This window comes from Equus quagga, chromosome 8, assembly GCF_021613505.1.
Source record: "Equus quagga isolate Etosha38 chromosome 8, UCLA_HA_Equagga_1.0, whole genome shotgun sequence".
Lineage (NCBI taxonomy): Eukaryota > Metazoa > Chordata > Mammalia > Perissodactyla > Equidae > Equus > Equus quagga.
In genome coordinates, this window is record NC_060274.1 from 35,903,957 (window position 1) to 35,918,588 (window position 14,632).

At 37.4% G+C, this 14,632-nt stretch overlaps 1 protein-coding gene across 1 annotated transcript in view; it reads right to left on the reverse strand.

Annotated features, from left to right (window-relative positions):
* The window catches only part of VPS41 (VPS41 subunit of HOPS complex), a 177,852-nt gene that overhangs the window by 99,046 nt on the left and 64,174 nt on the right, over positions 1–14,632 (reverse strand). The window contains exons 5-6 of the mRNA XM_046669630.1: positions 8,447–8,521; positions 994–1,056 (exon numbers count right to left, since the gene is read on the reverse strand). Of these exons, the coding sequence (XP_046525586.1) occupies positions 994–1,056; positions 8,447–8,521 (138 nt within the window). The remainder of the gene's footprint in view (positions 1–993; positions 1,057–8,446; positions 8,522–14,632) is intronic.

The window sequence follows — 14,632 nt, forward strand, 5'->3', positions numbered from 1 at the left end:
CTTTTCATTTCTTCTACTCCATCCCGAATACTCACTACTATTCTTTTCATTGAGATGCTGTAATGACCTGCCTAGAGCACAGCATTAGCCTTCTAAATTGCCTCTTGTCCCAAGTCACTCTCCTGCTTAAATCACCCTCCATCCTGGCATATTTAGCTTTCTAAAACACACATCAGATCCTCTCTCTCCTTCACCTGTCACTCAATAAATGTTTGAATAAACAAGTGAAAAAAACAAATGACTGCTTCCTTTAACAACTATAATAGTCACTGTAACTACCATGACTGTTATCTAAAACTGGTCCTCCTGCCTCATGTCTACCAGCCCTCCAATCTATACTATATATAGTCGCCATATTAATTTTCCTTAAGCTTAGCTCAGTTTATGTCACTTCTTTGCTCTTAAACATTCAATAATTTCTCCTTATCTACTAGATGGAGCCTAAATTCCTTAGCCTGAATATATAGCCAGCCCCAATCTGCCTGTACAGCTGTCTTGCAACTCAGTATTTTATGCACCATCTAAACTAGACTATTTGCCACTTCCTGAACACAACTTGAACTTTCTACCCTCTCCATTTCTATTATGCTGTTCTTCCACATGGAAAGCCAGCTTCTCCATCTGCTCTGTCCATTTATTAAAGCCCAGTCAAACATCACTCCATCTATAAAGTCAGCACTAACAAAAACAGCTAGAAGTAACTTTTCTCAGCTTTGGACTCTCTGTGCTTACCTCTTTGAGTATTTAATCACAGATTGTGCGTGTGTGCATATCGTCTCATGCACTACAACAAAAGATTCCTGAGGACAGACTGAGATCACAGTCATATGATACATATCCTGTACTCCTTCACAGCATCAGATAGTATCCAGTATAAGTGGTGAATACTTACTGACACAATTAATGCAAGACTGGGAGGGCTCAAAGTATTGTAATCCTTATTGCCTTAGTTGATAAAACCCTTAGAAAAATTAAAACTTAGTGAATACTTACTTTAATAGGACAGTCAAAAGTCTCATGAAATTCTTCTCCAGAATACAGTCCAAACACCTGCACCTAAAAAGTAAACGGATCCTGTCAGTTCACCAGGGCAGCAACAAAGACGGCTGCTGAGTCGGCGAGAACACATACTGTCAATAAAAAAAAAAAGCAGAACACTTAATCTAAGGTCTGTGTGATCTCTATTATTATCTAATGAAAACAATTCTATCAGGGTAAGAGTACTCTGCTGCAAGGAAGCTTTCATAGGCATTTCATGGATAGAGTTTCCTTTACTCAACATAAATTAGTTTTATTAAATGGATATCAACTTTTAAAAATGAAACAGATAGGAATAGGTTATTCATACTCTTTCATGAACTTCCCATAGGATATTCTTAAAGGAATTATTTTTTCCTTCCCTTAAAAGAAAGAGAAGCTTCTTTTTGGAGTCATATAGATATGTATATAAATCTACCGTGCAGATCAATGAGGCAGGAGATGAGGGGAATGGCACTTCCTTTACAATCTTTATGCTGAATCTCCTCAGTGTGTAAATGTACGATTGCAGTTTCTACTTATCAGTGCCACCCTTGAAGTTGTTCCAGGCCACTTTACTCAGACAATCTCTTTTCTGAGTGGTTTACTTAAAAAAACTGAATAATATACATGTTGTAAAGGGTACACATCATAACTTTACAGCTTGACAAATTTTTCTGATGTGAACGTACCCCTTCAACCACCACTCAGATCAAGAAATAGAACCCGAGAAGCTCCTGAGGGTCCCCTCCCCGTCAATAACACGCTCACAAACTGACCACTCCCCTGAAATCGATCGTCATAGATACTGTGCTGGTGTCTGAATTTTATATAAAGGGAATCGTGAACTACTTTCACTGGCTTCTTTCACTCAGCATTTTCTTTGTGAGATTTAGCCATCCTGTTGTATACAGCAGTTGCTGGTTCTTGACCACTGCTATGTAGTGTTTCAGTTTAGGGACATATCATGATTTGTGTGTCCATCATCTATCGATCATTTGGGTTGGTTCCAGGTTGGATCTATTATGAATAATGCTGCAATAAACACTCTTTACAGATCTTTTGGTGCACGTATATACACCTTTGTGAAGGGTATATAACTAGGAATGGAATTGCTGAGTCACAGATTATGCACCTGTTCACATTTAATAGGCAGCCAAACTCTTTCACTAAGTGGTTTTGATCAATTTACACTCTCACCAACAGAGAATAAGAATTTCAGGAGCTCTCAAACACTTGGAAGTAACAGGGCCACTTACAGCTATTTTCCAACAGTTGGGAAGTTTTCACTTTTTCTAGTCTCTAGAAGAGTGGAATTATTTCTTCTTTAAATTTTGAAGAATTCACTAGTGAAGCCATCTGCGTCTAATGGCTTCCTTGTGAGAATGTTTTTAATTACAAATTCAATTTTTTAAATAGATACAAAACTGTTCAGACTTCGGATTTCTTCTTATCTTGGTAAGTGGTGAGTAGTTCATTTTTGCGAGTTCAAAGAGGAAAACTTACTCATGTCATGATATAATTTTGGGAGACAAATTCATTCATTAAAAGATGAAATTTTTAGGACACTCCATTCACTTTGTGACTACTGTTTTTATACCTTTGTACCAAGTAAGTGATTTGGGTTCCAAGAACAGCACACAGTACAATGTACCATAAGGGAATTTGATTTACCCCAGGCAGTTTGTTAGAATGTATTCTTGACACGGCAAGGATATGGATGCCCCACCACCACCTTCTTCTCGTTGTTTAGAGAGTATCAAATCAGTACTTTTATATAAAGGCATAAGCACAGGGTACACTGAACTTCTTATAAAATGGTGGTTAGGAAGCAGGAAAGAGAAGCATTGCATTCAGAGTTTTACTTTACCTCAGGGAAGGTTAACTTGATCAATCCCAACAAACCCAAGAAAGTCAGGTAGAAATTAAGGGAGGTACTGTTTATCACCTGAATCTTAATGGAGTAAATTGACAAGTGGTCAACGTACTGAAGTTACCTCAGTATAAACTCATGCTGAACTAGGAAGTTTAAATTCTTCCAACATAGGAATTTCTATTCAATATAAAAATGTCACTTACAACACAGTCCTATGTCAAATCGTAGAGTACTGCTAATAACACATCTCTAAATGCTTCCACCTACTTTCCCTTAGTGCCCCTCAAACCTGACTGCACAGTTAAAATCCCTGGGTATTAAGGGCCAGACCCCACGTTAGACAAATTCAACTTTCTGGTGGGGAGAAAACATACTTTTAAAGGCCCACCATTGACAGTAGGTACCCAGTGTGGACAATCCTGCTGTACCTCCTCTGGTCCTTACAGCAACTCTGTTACCATTACACGAACACAAACACCATTAGGCCCGTTTCACAGTAAATGAGAAGATAAATATTCAGATTGTGAATCTAATGGTGAAAATTAAATTATGAATTTCCGGAGATAGATGCCCCTTTAGAAATTATGAATCCATACTGAAGATACAATAGCAGAGTACTAAGGCGAAATACACAGAAAGATAACAAATCAAATGTTTGTGAAGTTCTTCACAAACAGGCTGACACTCATCCTTGAGAACTAGTCAGGAGCAAAACCGCCACTGTCATCCCCAGAGCAGGGGCTGGAGCAGGGTCTGCTGAAAGCAGTGAAGCAAGATTAGAACTTCTAGGTCACGCTCTGTTACCAGGTTTAACCGAATAACATTCTCCTCAACTGTCCTTATTTTCTCCTTCACTATGGAAAGCACTGTAACTTCACAAGACAAATGTCATAAACGTTATCAGTACAAGCAGGGTGATTTGTAAAACCTTCAATGTTGCAGTTCATTTCACTAATGAGACAGCTCAAGCTAGTTGGTCACAAGTTACACTACTAAAGCTAATGAAATCCAAAACAATTCTCATTCATTTCCTCTCTCTCCCTCTTTATTTATTTTGCCATTTTGTCAGTGACTATCATACTCGTCTGTGAAAAGAATCCGTTGAATGACAGCCCAGAGAGCTTTGCCTTTAGGTAGATCTCATCCTAGATAAGAATAACATAATTAAAGATTAAAACAGAGAGGAACCTTTTGAAAATGGTATCCCCTATAGCAGCCTTAACGACCTCCCCCAACTTGTCACCGAAATACCCAATGAGGAAAAACAGAAAATGCAGGGCAGTTGGCCTTACAATCAACCTACTGCAAAGTCCCGGAGGCTTTCTCATCAACTACAAACCCAGAGAGCCATGTGAGGACCACAGAAGGTACGTGATACATGTTTTACACCCTGGAATAAAGAAAAGCTACTCTCATGAAACAAGGAGGAAGGTGTGTACCCTTCTCCACTTTAGCATGGATTTCTAGGTATCTGTCAACCAGCAGAGTGGGTGACAGCCCATCTGACGTAGAGGAACTATGAGTGAGGCGGCCAGAGTGTCAGACAACCCTCCCAGTTAGTACTTTCACGTAACCAGTCTCTCTCTCCAGCTTCCAAACAGCAACAGATCAAGAATTAGAGGAGGGATGAACGTGTAAACTGTCATTCCATCTAGGGCGGGAGCTGAAGGGACTTTGCAGGGGAGACGGCTGGTTTTCATATTCTCCAGCCACGTAGAGACCCAGGAGAGATGACTGGAGAAGCTCCCACTTCACGCTGCGGGGGTGGCCTTCACTGAACGCCTCTAGTCAGAGGAAACTGGGCTCATCAACAGGCCCCCGCGTGGAGCTAAGAAGGTGATCCTACCACACCCAAAACGGTGACAAGCACGGTCAAGAGCAATCAGACGCTGAATCTGTTTGCTCACCCAGGTTCAGAAAGAGCTCGTCTCCTTGTTCTGGAATGGACAAACAAGCAACAAAAACGGACGCAAAATCTATAAAAAGAATATCGCAGCACACAATTCTCACAACTCAGAGGGAGAAAAACACTTTACAAAATGTTTTAATAGTAACCAGAAAAGAAAGAAAAACTAGAAAATGGTTTGGTAACTTCAATAAGAAGAAAAGACGTCTAAGAATCTGGAGCAGAAAGACAGGATCACGCCGACAATGATGACGCCGACACTGACGGTAACAGCTAACAATTACTACGTGTTTCTTCTATTCCAGGTACTATTCCAAACAATTTACATGTATTACCTTACTTATTCCTCCTAATCATCAATGAGGTAGGTACTGTTTTTCTCCCCATTTCATAGAGGTGTGAACAGACTGAGGCACAGAGAGGTATGAATAACTTACCACCTACCTGACATCCCACAGCTAAATCCTGGCAGGATGACCCCCTTCTAACCACTAGATCACACTGCCTGACACCCTAAGACACAGAAGAAGTTGCATTTTTTTTAATTTAAATATATGAGGCTGATTTGAAAATAGAGCTGGGAGAGAGAGATTTCAGGAAAATTAAAAATGCAAAATGGAATAAAACTATTCCACAAAACTAAACTGACATCGGAACAGAAGAGAATCAGCAAAGGGAACAAACAAGCAGAGAAACTCTCCCTGACTACAAAGAAATGAGAGGATAAAAACAACGAGGACGCCAAGCTCACGTGTGGAGAGTGTGTGTGTATCTCACAATATGATCAATTTCTCTTACAGCTGATGTATTTTCGAAAGGAGAGGACGAGTGACCAGTGCTTCTCCATTCACACACTTAGCTTGAAAAGTTTAGGTCCGATGACGTGGAGGGGAAGAGGCCAGACAGTTAATATATACTGAGAGCTGGCTGTACACGTGGCACTGCAGCCTTCTCCCTGTGCCCACTGCCCAGCTGAGGACACAGAGGCACCGGGAGGGCCAACAATGCCCCCCACCTAATACAGGGGTGTGGGGACGTCGCCCAGGCAGGTGGTACACACAGCTATGCTCTCCGCCTCTGCGCCATGCTGCCTCCAGCCTAAGTATTACTGAGTTTCTTTGAAGAAATGAAAACAAATGGAACTGAAGCAATAATCAAAATCATAAGTGAAGTAAACTTTCCTGAAACGAAAACAATACTTCTGTATATGGATCAACAGGACTTACTGTGTTCCAGACAAAATTAATGAAAGCAGACCCGAACGAGACATAACTTAGCAAACTGAGTTACAAGGGCCGCTTATTGTTGTTGGGATTATGACTAGTCTAAGCTCCAAGGCAGGACAAAAAAAAAATTAAAAAGATTTTGCGAAAGAACAAATGCAGGCTGGCCTCAGACATGTCTACAAAAATAAAGGGGAGACAAAAGGGAACAACAACTCCAACGTGTTGAGAGACAATGTTTCCATACAGAGTTCTATACTAAACAGATTCTAGTTTATGTGTGAAGGCAACATGTACAAGAGATCAGAAAATAAAACTTGTACATATTTATCCTGAAAGTTACCTAAAAATGTATGCCAGTAAACTGAAACTACACACACACACACACACACACACACACACAGAGTATATCTCAAAATTCAGAACTCAAGCATAGAGAAACTATGGAGAAAAAGACTAGAAATGAGCACCAGCTGAATAAACAGAGTAAATTTTTAAAGACTGTTAGGATTTTGGCTTTAAAACTGAATACAAATATCAAAAGTTATCCCTATTTATGTTTATCTTCTATTTAGAAGATAAATAATTATTTACCTAGGCATCTTCTTCATACACTAAAGAAAGAAAAATCACAACAGCCATTTAAAGATGCATTCAATCTAGATATCTGGAGTCTATCTCTGTAATAATCTTTATGTTTTTACATCACTAACCACTTTACCAGATCATTCTATACTAGCTACTCACTTTTCCTACTAGTGACTAACCCAGGGTTAAGGACTAGCTTACACAAATATGGGCACTGAAAGATCTATTTTCTATTCTATCAATGTTAATAAAACATATGAGAAAACCATTCTTAAAAGTGTACCACAGGTCTACACCAAAATATGGCAGTTATAAACCTGGCTAAAATAGGAAAAACCAGGTATTTGCCAAGAAGTGTACCAGGAGATATCCGAGGGGCGTCTCGTTATCCATCCACCAGACATAGTAGTTAAAATATGCCACTTTGCCACATCAAATGATAAGTCTTCAACATTTAAAGCTCTGAAAATTTCTAGAAAAAGTAGCCTAGTAAAAATTCTTTTCCAGCTCAAAAAATGAATATTCTCTTTTAACAAATTAGTTCAATTAAATTGGTATCGGCCCGTAAGAAATTCCTCGTCTTGAAGAAAACAAAAGAAAGGAGATCTTTCTTTACAAATACATGAACACAAAACTGTCTCAACAGTTTGGATAATTCTTCTGATTTCTGCACATCGCAACTCCTCCCTCACCTCTCTTTGACAGTCTGGTTCATCTCAGAATTTCAGAAAGTACTGTGAAACGCGACAGTGCTTTTTGAAGAGCACGAGTGTTCCAATTACTGTTTCAAAAGACTCTCCGGGCAACAGTATGCTTAGATACATAAAAATGCGCTCTTCTATGTCAAGAGGACTTCATTTTTCTTTTGTTAACAGATTAAATGGGTATAAATCTTTTACACTGAATACATTGTTTTTAATTTACTCGTCCTAATGGCCCATTGAATTTAGATCATGTAAAAAAAATAAAATTGGATTAGGAAATCTGCTCTGTTCAGTCAGGAATATGTAAGGCTCTGCAATGATTCTTAATGCACTCTCTTCTTAAACTGTTATTTTAGTAAAGTAGCTTAAACACACTGTGCATTAGAATTTTATCATTGCAAACCAACATTAGATAAGACTTTCATCGACTGAAAAACAAAAAAGACATTCTTATAAGTGGAAAATCAATCACCACAACCACTAAATGTCACAGCTCAACATCGGCAAGAAGCCCTGATAACTGTTCGTTATACACTGCACAAATGATGGATGTCCGTGGTCGGGGAAGTGGTGCCAGGTTTTTAGAAAACTGTACATATATTGATTTTACATTTATTTAATGTGCCCATTGTAAGACACTTTATTCTTCTGATAAACTATGATTGCTTATCAAAAGATTCTATAATTCAAGAGAAACATTCATAACTTGTGTGTGAAAATGAAAACCACCAGCCCACAGAAATCATGCCCACAAAATCCAATTTTGTGGATTTATGGCAGAAAGGCATTAAACTACTGTCTTGCAGGAACTGCAGACTAGTCACTGAAGTATAAGTGGCACAGCAGTAATGATTAAGGTGACACGTCCCCCTGCCACAGCTGTTAATCAGCTTAATACTAGTTACACTATTGACATTCTTGTAATTACTTTTCCTAAGGCACATTTGTGCAAAATATATTTTCCTTTAATTATGAGCAATCGGAAGCAAGTCCAATACCCAAAAAGAATGATCAAGGGTCTCCTAATGCAGGTACACCGCAAGCAGAGTGCTTTTCCGAGCACCTGCAGCTGAGTAAAATCAGCCCTTAGTGCCGGAGTAGCACTTTCCACGTGAGCCCATCGGCACCATACCTTGCCATCCTCTGAACAGACGCCCATGTGTTCTCCACTTTCATCCAGGCTAATCTGATTTATCTTCACAGGACTCTATTAAAAAAAAAAAAAAGGAAAACTTTAGGAAAATATATATCAACAATCAAATGCCTTGGCTGTTTGTAAAATTTAACTGATACAAGCTGTCTATCAGCTTAGATGCATGAGTCTAAGACATATTTTGTTTTTGCAAATGACAATAGTAAAACATAGCTTTGTTTCCAGACCTATAATAAGCCCAGGAACCTGAGATTTCCCCAAATTATCTTTTTCAGATACATGAAGTCCCAGCTAAAATGTTATTTTTCTTACGTGTTACACGCCTTTTTGTTCTGCTCTATTTACTCCACACTCCTAAAATTCTATCAAATCCAAAATTCATTAGAAGAACAAAATAAACAAAAGAAAAAATAAAACTCAGGATGTAAATAAAAATTTTAGTTGAATAGTTTGGTTCACCAGCCAATCTATTTGTTCTTCTCTCATAAATTACTAAATCAAGTTTTAATTTATATTTTACGCTTAGTACTTTCTTGGGGGAATCTACAAAGTCTACTGATATTGACTAACTTTATCCCCCAGTTTTTGGAACAATCTCAAATTTAAAAATCTGTGAAGACGAACTCAGGCTTTCTACTTTGGATTTATTTTTCAAAGAGTAAATATACAACTATATTTTTAATATTTTTCACAGCTTTCCAGTTCTCTATGTAGCCAACTATTTACTTCCTGAAATATTGATACAGGTGGATTTTCTAATAGAAGTCAAAATCAGTGAATGTTGATAACATTAAAAAATGGCAAACTCTTCTTTTTTATTTCTTCTTAAATAATGACAGTTTCCAACCATCTTACACAAAGCATGACAGGGACAAACTAACCATGAAAAGTAAGCCTTCATCAATTACGACATGAGCTTGCAAATTAGTTTTTTCCTTAAAACAGTTTGGCTTGTTGATAAGAATAAATGGAAATACACAAAACTGAATGCTGGGTCCTTCCTCAATGGAAAACATCTCAGAGCTGGTAAGCAGAGGTCAGGGCAGACCAAGATTCCCAGGTCTTGGAAAGGCCACCCACTGACTGATGCTGCTGAGACTGAGTCCTGTGCTCCAGGTTGCCACAGCTGGCCACAGAATCCTTTCTCATCCTGCTCACCACACAAGCAACATTCCTGAAATGCAGTCCATGAAAACCAAGCTACTTCCTTAAAGTTCCCAGAATGTGAACAGAGGAAAGGAAGGTAGACGTTTGATCCATTTGATAGGAGAATGAAAAGTAGCCCGTGGATGAGAATCGCAACAGAGAAAGAGCAGAGCCAGGGCTCCGAGCTGGAGCGCAGTGGAGAGGCGTCCTGCAAGGGAATATTGTGATGGGCGGTGAGGATGTGCAAGAGCAAAACAGAAGCTGCGCTGGGAAAGCACTGAAGCCATTGTATCTGGACTTCTGCCTGAGATGTCCGAACGCTCAGCTTCGACATTCTACGGGTAAATGCTTTCCTCACTGAATATCTTCTGTTAACACTTTCCTTATGCTGATCTTTTGTTCACCAAACATTTTAACACCCATTTTACTCTTGCCAAATATAAACCCCACATACTTCTGGGGATTGTAATTTAATTGGCATTTGATTATAATCTACCTCAAGTTACAATTTAATAGGCATATGTAGCCTGATCAATGCCAAGGTTTCCCAGCCTGTCTAATATGATACTATCCACATGTGACCATTTATATGCAAAGCTAAATTAGCTAAAATTAAACAAAATTAAAAATTCAGTTCCTCGGTTGCGCTAACACATGCCAAGTGTTCACCAGCCACATGTGACCAGCAGCTACTGCATTAGAAAGCACACGGAGCACAGAACGTTTTCATCACTGCAGAAAGTTCTATTGGCAGTGCTGTTTGAGGCCTACAAAACAGCCCCAATGCTGAATGCGACCCTCCTTTACAAGAGCCTTCCTTACGACAACTTGCAATAAGAAGTGTATTTTCTTCCCACATACATGTCAAAACTTGTGTAATCTGTTCTGGGACCTTCTTGCTGTTTCTCCTGCCTGCATCTTTGCACGTGTTGCCCGGAGCCTGGAATGCTCTTCCGCCAGCTCTCCACTGGCAGTCATCTTCTCAGTGACACTCTCTGGCTCCTAATCTAAAATTTCAACATTTCACCTACACATTTTATAACTCCTTCACTGCCGAATTTTCTTCCTCCTTAGCACTTACCACCATCTATCTTACTATGTATTTTACTTATTTATCTTATTTCCTGTCAAGCTCACTCACTAGAATATTAACTTCATGAGAGGCAGTTCAAAGAATAAAAAATTCCAATCATACACAAATTCTTCCAGAGAACAGAATAAAAAGAAAATGCTCCCCAACTCATTTACCAGGCCAGCATAACCTTACAATAACAAAACTCAACAAGGATGTTAAGACAAAGAAAAGTACAAATAAATCTCATGAACAGAAATGGAAAAATCCTAAGGAAAATATTAATAAAGTCAGCATATATAGAAAAGCCAAGTTTATTCCAGAAATACGAGGCTGGTTTAAGGTAGGGAAATTAATCAATATATTATAATTTTCTGCATTAATAAAATAAAGAGGAAAACCATAAGATCATCTCAATAGATGCAAAAAATATCTGATGAAACTTAACACCCATTCATGGTAAAAACTCTTAGCTTACTAGGAGAAAAACTCCTCAATCTCATTTAATGGTGAGATGTTGGGAGCTTTTCCTTTGATCTCTTTATAACACTGATTCTTCTAACCCTTTATGGGGCATTTCTCCACTTATTGGGCCTTCTTTAATGCCCCTAAATTTTTCCCTTTTCCCCTTAGTGGTCTTGCACTTTGTTTTATTCTGGGATAGCAACGACAGCGAGCATCCTTTTCTTATTCCTAATATGTAAGATACAATTCCACTTATACAACATAGAAAAATAGGCAAAATAATACTGTAGTGTACAGCAGGTACACATAGAGGGCATTAAATGAAAAAGAAAAGAAAAGCACTTATTACTACAAAGGTCAGTACAGTGGGTCCCTTGAAGGGAACTGTGGGGGAGGGGGGGTCACATGGTATATTCTTGACAATGGTAGTGACATGATTACTTGTTTTGTAACTATTTGTTTCACTGCACATTTTAGGTAATTTTTAAAGTTACATTTCACAATAAAAACATTAAAAATTTTTAAATGGAGTTAAAAAGAACTTGTGCATGAAAATGTCTGGGATCAATACTTTCAATGGGTTATTTATTAGATTGTGTTTTCTCCCATGACTGTCAAGCTACTCAAATGTTCCAGTTCTATTCTAGTCATTTATACTTTCTCAGACAATAGTGCATTTCAAATTCTTAGTGATGAAAGTATTTCGTATTTTACTTTTTGTTCATTTAATATTTTAATACTACTAATAATATTAATACTATTACTAATAGTCAGTAGTACTACTACTAAGTTAACATTTACTATACGCTTATTATGCATCAGGCTCTATTCTAAGAGTTTTATACATATTATATCATTCAATCCTCACAGCAATTCTACGAGGTAGGTACCATTAATTTTCCTATTTCCTATTTGCAAATATGGAAATATATATATAGCAGTATCTTACAGGTATACAAATATTTTATTTCCTTTTTTTCTTTGATCTTCCTTATCAGATGTTTATCAGCTGTACTGGTATTTTTATAGAAGCAAGACTTTAATCAATTTCATGTATTTTCAATGTATTCTAATTTATTAATTTCTATTCTTATTCAATATTAATTTTTTCCTTTTTTGCCTGAGAATAATTTTGTTGACCTTAATCTAATTTCCTCACATTAATATATTGCTTGTTGGCTATAACTGCTCATTTTTTCTTTTTTTCTTCAAAGATTGGCACCTGGGCTAACAACTGTTGCCAATCTATTTTTTTTTTTCTGCTTTATCTCCCCAAACCCCCCCCGTACACAGCTGTATATCTTAGTTGTACGTCCTTCTAGTTGTGGGATGTGGCATGCCGCCTCAACGTGGCCTGGTGAGTGGTGCCATGTCCGCGCGCAAGATCCGAACCCTGGGCTGCCACAGTGGAGCATGCGAACTTAACCACTTGGCCACGGAGCCGGCCCCATGTAACTGCTCATTTGTTAATCATAAAATAATAAAGCGTCTTGCACTTTCGTTTGAGTATATTATTGGCCACAAACCAGAGATCAGAAAATAATGTGTAATTCAATAATTATTTCCTCTTTGAGAAAAGTACCATTTTGTTTTGTTTCATTTCTAAGGATGGTGACAGTGTTATTTGCTTATTTATTTAGTTATTAGTAAACTCTAGTGTGACTACAATGGAGTTCAGAGAATGTGATTTCTATAATGTCCATTTTTAGAAATTTACTGATTTCTCTTTGAAACCTAAGATATAATTTCAAAATAATTTATATTCTCTATTTTGAGGTTCAAAATATATTTTTTCAATCACATTATTTATACTATTTAATTTCAACACAGCCTCATTTACTTTTTTCTTCACGATCTAGCAAAGACTGATAGGAATATGTTTCAAAAACTTCCCACTACAATTGTAATTTTGTCCATTTCCCCCTGAATTTCAAATAAACTTTGGTCTGGATATTAGATGCCCTACAATTTGACACATCAAAGGGTACAACAGTTATATTTTCCTTTTGACTCCTAAATATAATCAGTATAACAGGCCTTCTACTGGTTAATGCTCTTTTGCCTTAAACTCTACTTTTTCTCACATTTTTATTGTCAATGTGCTTAATTTTCGTTTGGCTTTTTATAGTATATTTTTGCTCACATCTGTATTTTGTACCCCTATCATCTTGTGGGATATATATTCTTCAAAACTGCAGCTGTTTTTCTTTTAGTAACAGAATACCTAGCCCATTTAGTGTTATCTTAATTGCTACATTATTTTATACTTTTTAGAATTATATTTCCCCATTTCATTATTATTCTTTTGCCATATTACTCAAATTGTTTCTCTTGTCTATCTAGGAAGGATTTAGATGTTGCTCATTCTATTTTTATCTCAGTGATTATCTTTAAATTATTAAGTTATATATGAATTACATCTCCCATGAAATCAACACACTTGCATTAACTGACTCATTTGGAAGATGAGGTATTTAGCACATATTCATTACTACCTCCTTCCCTTACCTATTTTAAGGTGAGAATACAAATATTTTCTATTTCTTGGGTCACTTCAAATAGAATTCAAGAGAAAAGTTAGTAAATACATCAGTAAAAACCAAAATCTTTAAGTTCTAAGCATGAATCCAGAGGAAGAGACTGTTTCGCTATTGGAGTCTCCAAAATTTAAAAATGGAATCATGAGCGGTTATTATAGATAAGGGATATTTACCCCTTGTCATGTGCACTGCAAACAACTTTGCAGCTTATTGTACATTTTTAAATTTTCTTTAGTTTTTGAAGAAACTTGGATTCTTTTACTCGCGTAAATCAAACCAAATAAAAAGTCAACTCACTAAAGAAATAGAACAAATTGTAGACAAATAAGAACAAGCGTCAACCTCAGTAATAACAAAAACACAAAAACTAAAACGATGAGATATTTTTGCCTACGGAATCAGAAAAGATTTTTTTAAGAACTGAGTTTGGGCAAAAGCACAAAATAGACACTCCTCTTACACTGCTGGTAGGAATTCACATTGGGAGAAACTTTCCGAAGGATCATTTGCCAACACGTATCAAAATTCTTTAAAATATGCATTGCCTTTTATTCCCGAGGAGAAGTAAGAAGACTATTTTGCAAAGATGCTTTTCACAGCAGGTTTCTTTTGTAAAGAAACTGAGAAATGGAAATTATCTAAATTTGTAAAAGCAAGGAATCTAAATGATAAAAATTAAGAGCATAAACAAAAAACAAATTAAGTTAAAAAAAAAAAGTATTATGTAGAAAGAATTTGGCCTTGCCTAAAGAAAGGTCTGAGCTTTGCCCTGGGCTTCTGGGAGGTAATCTATGTCACACCTGCACACCTGACAGGTATGTCTTTGTTAAAGGCGGGGCCCCATCACTTGATAGTGTTATGGTGGGGGCTGGCCATGCCAGAAAGACCAATGCTGTGGTTTACAGTAGGAGCTCTGGGTCACCGGGTATCAGTCAACCTGGA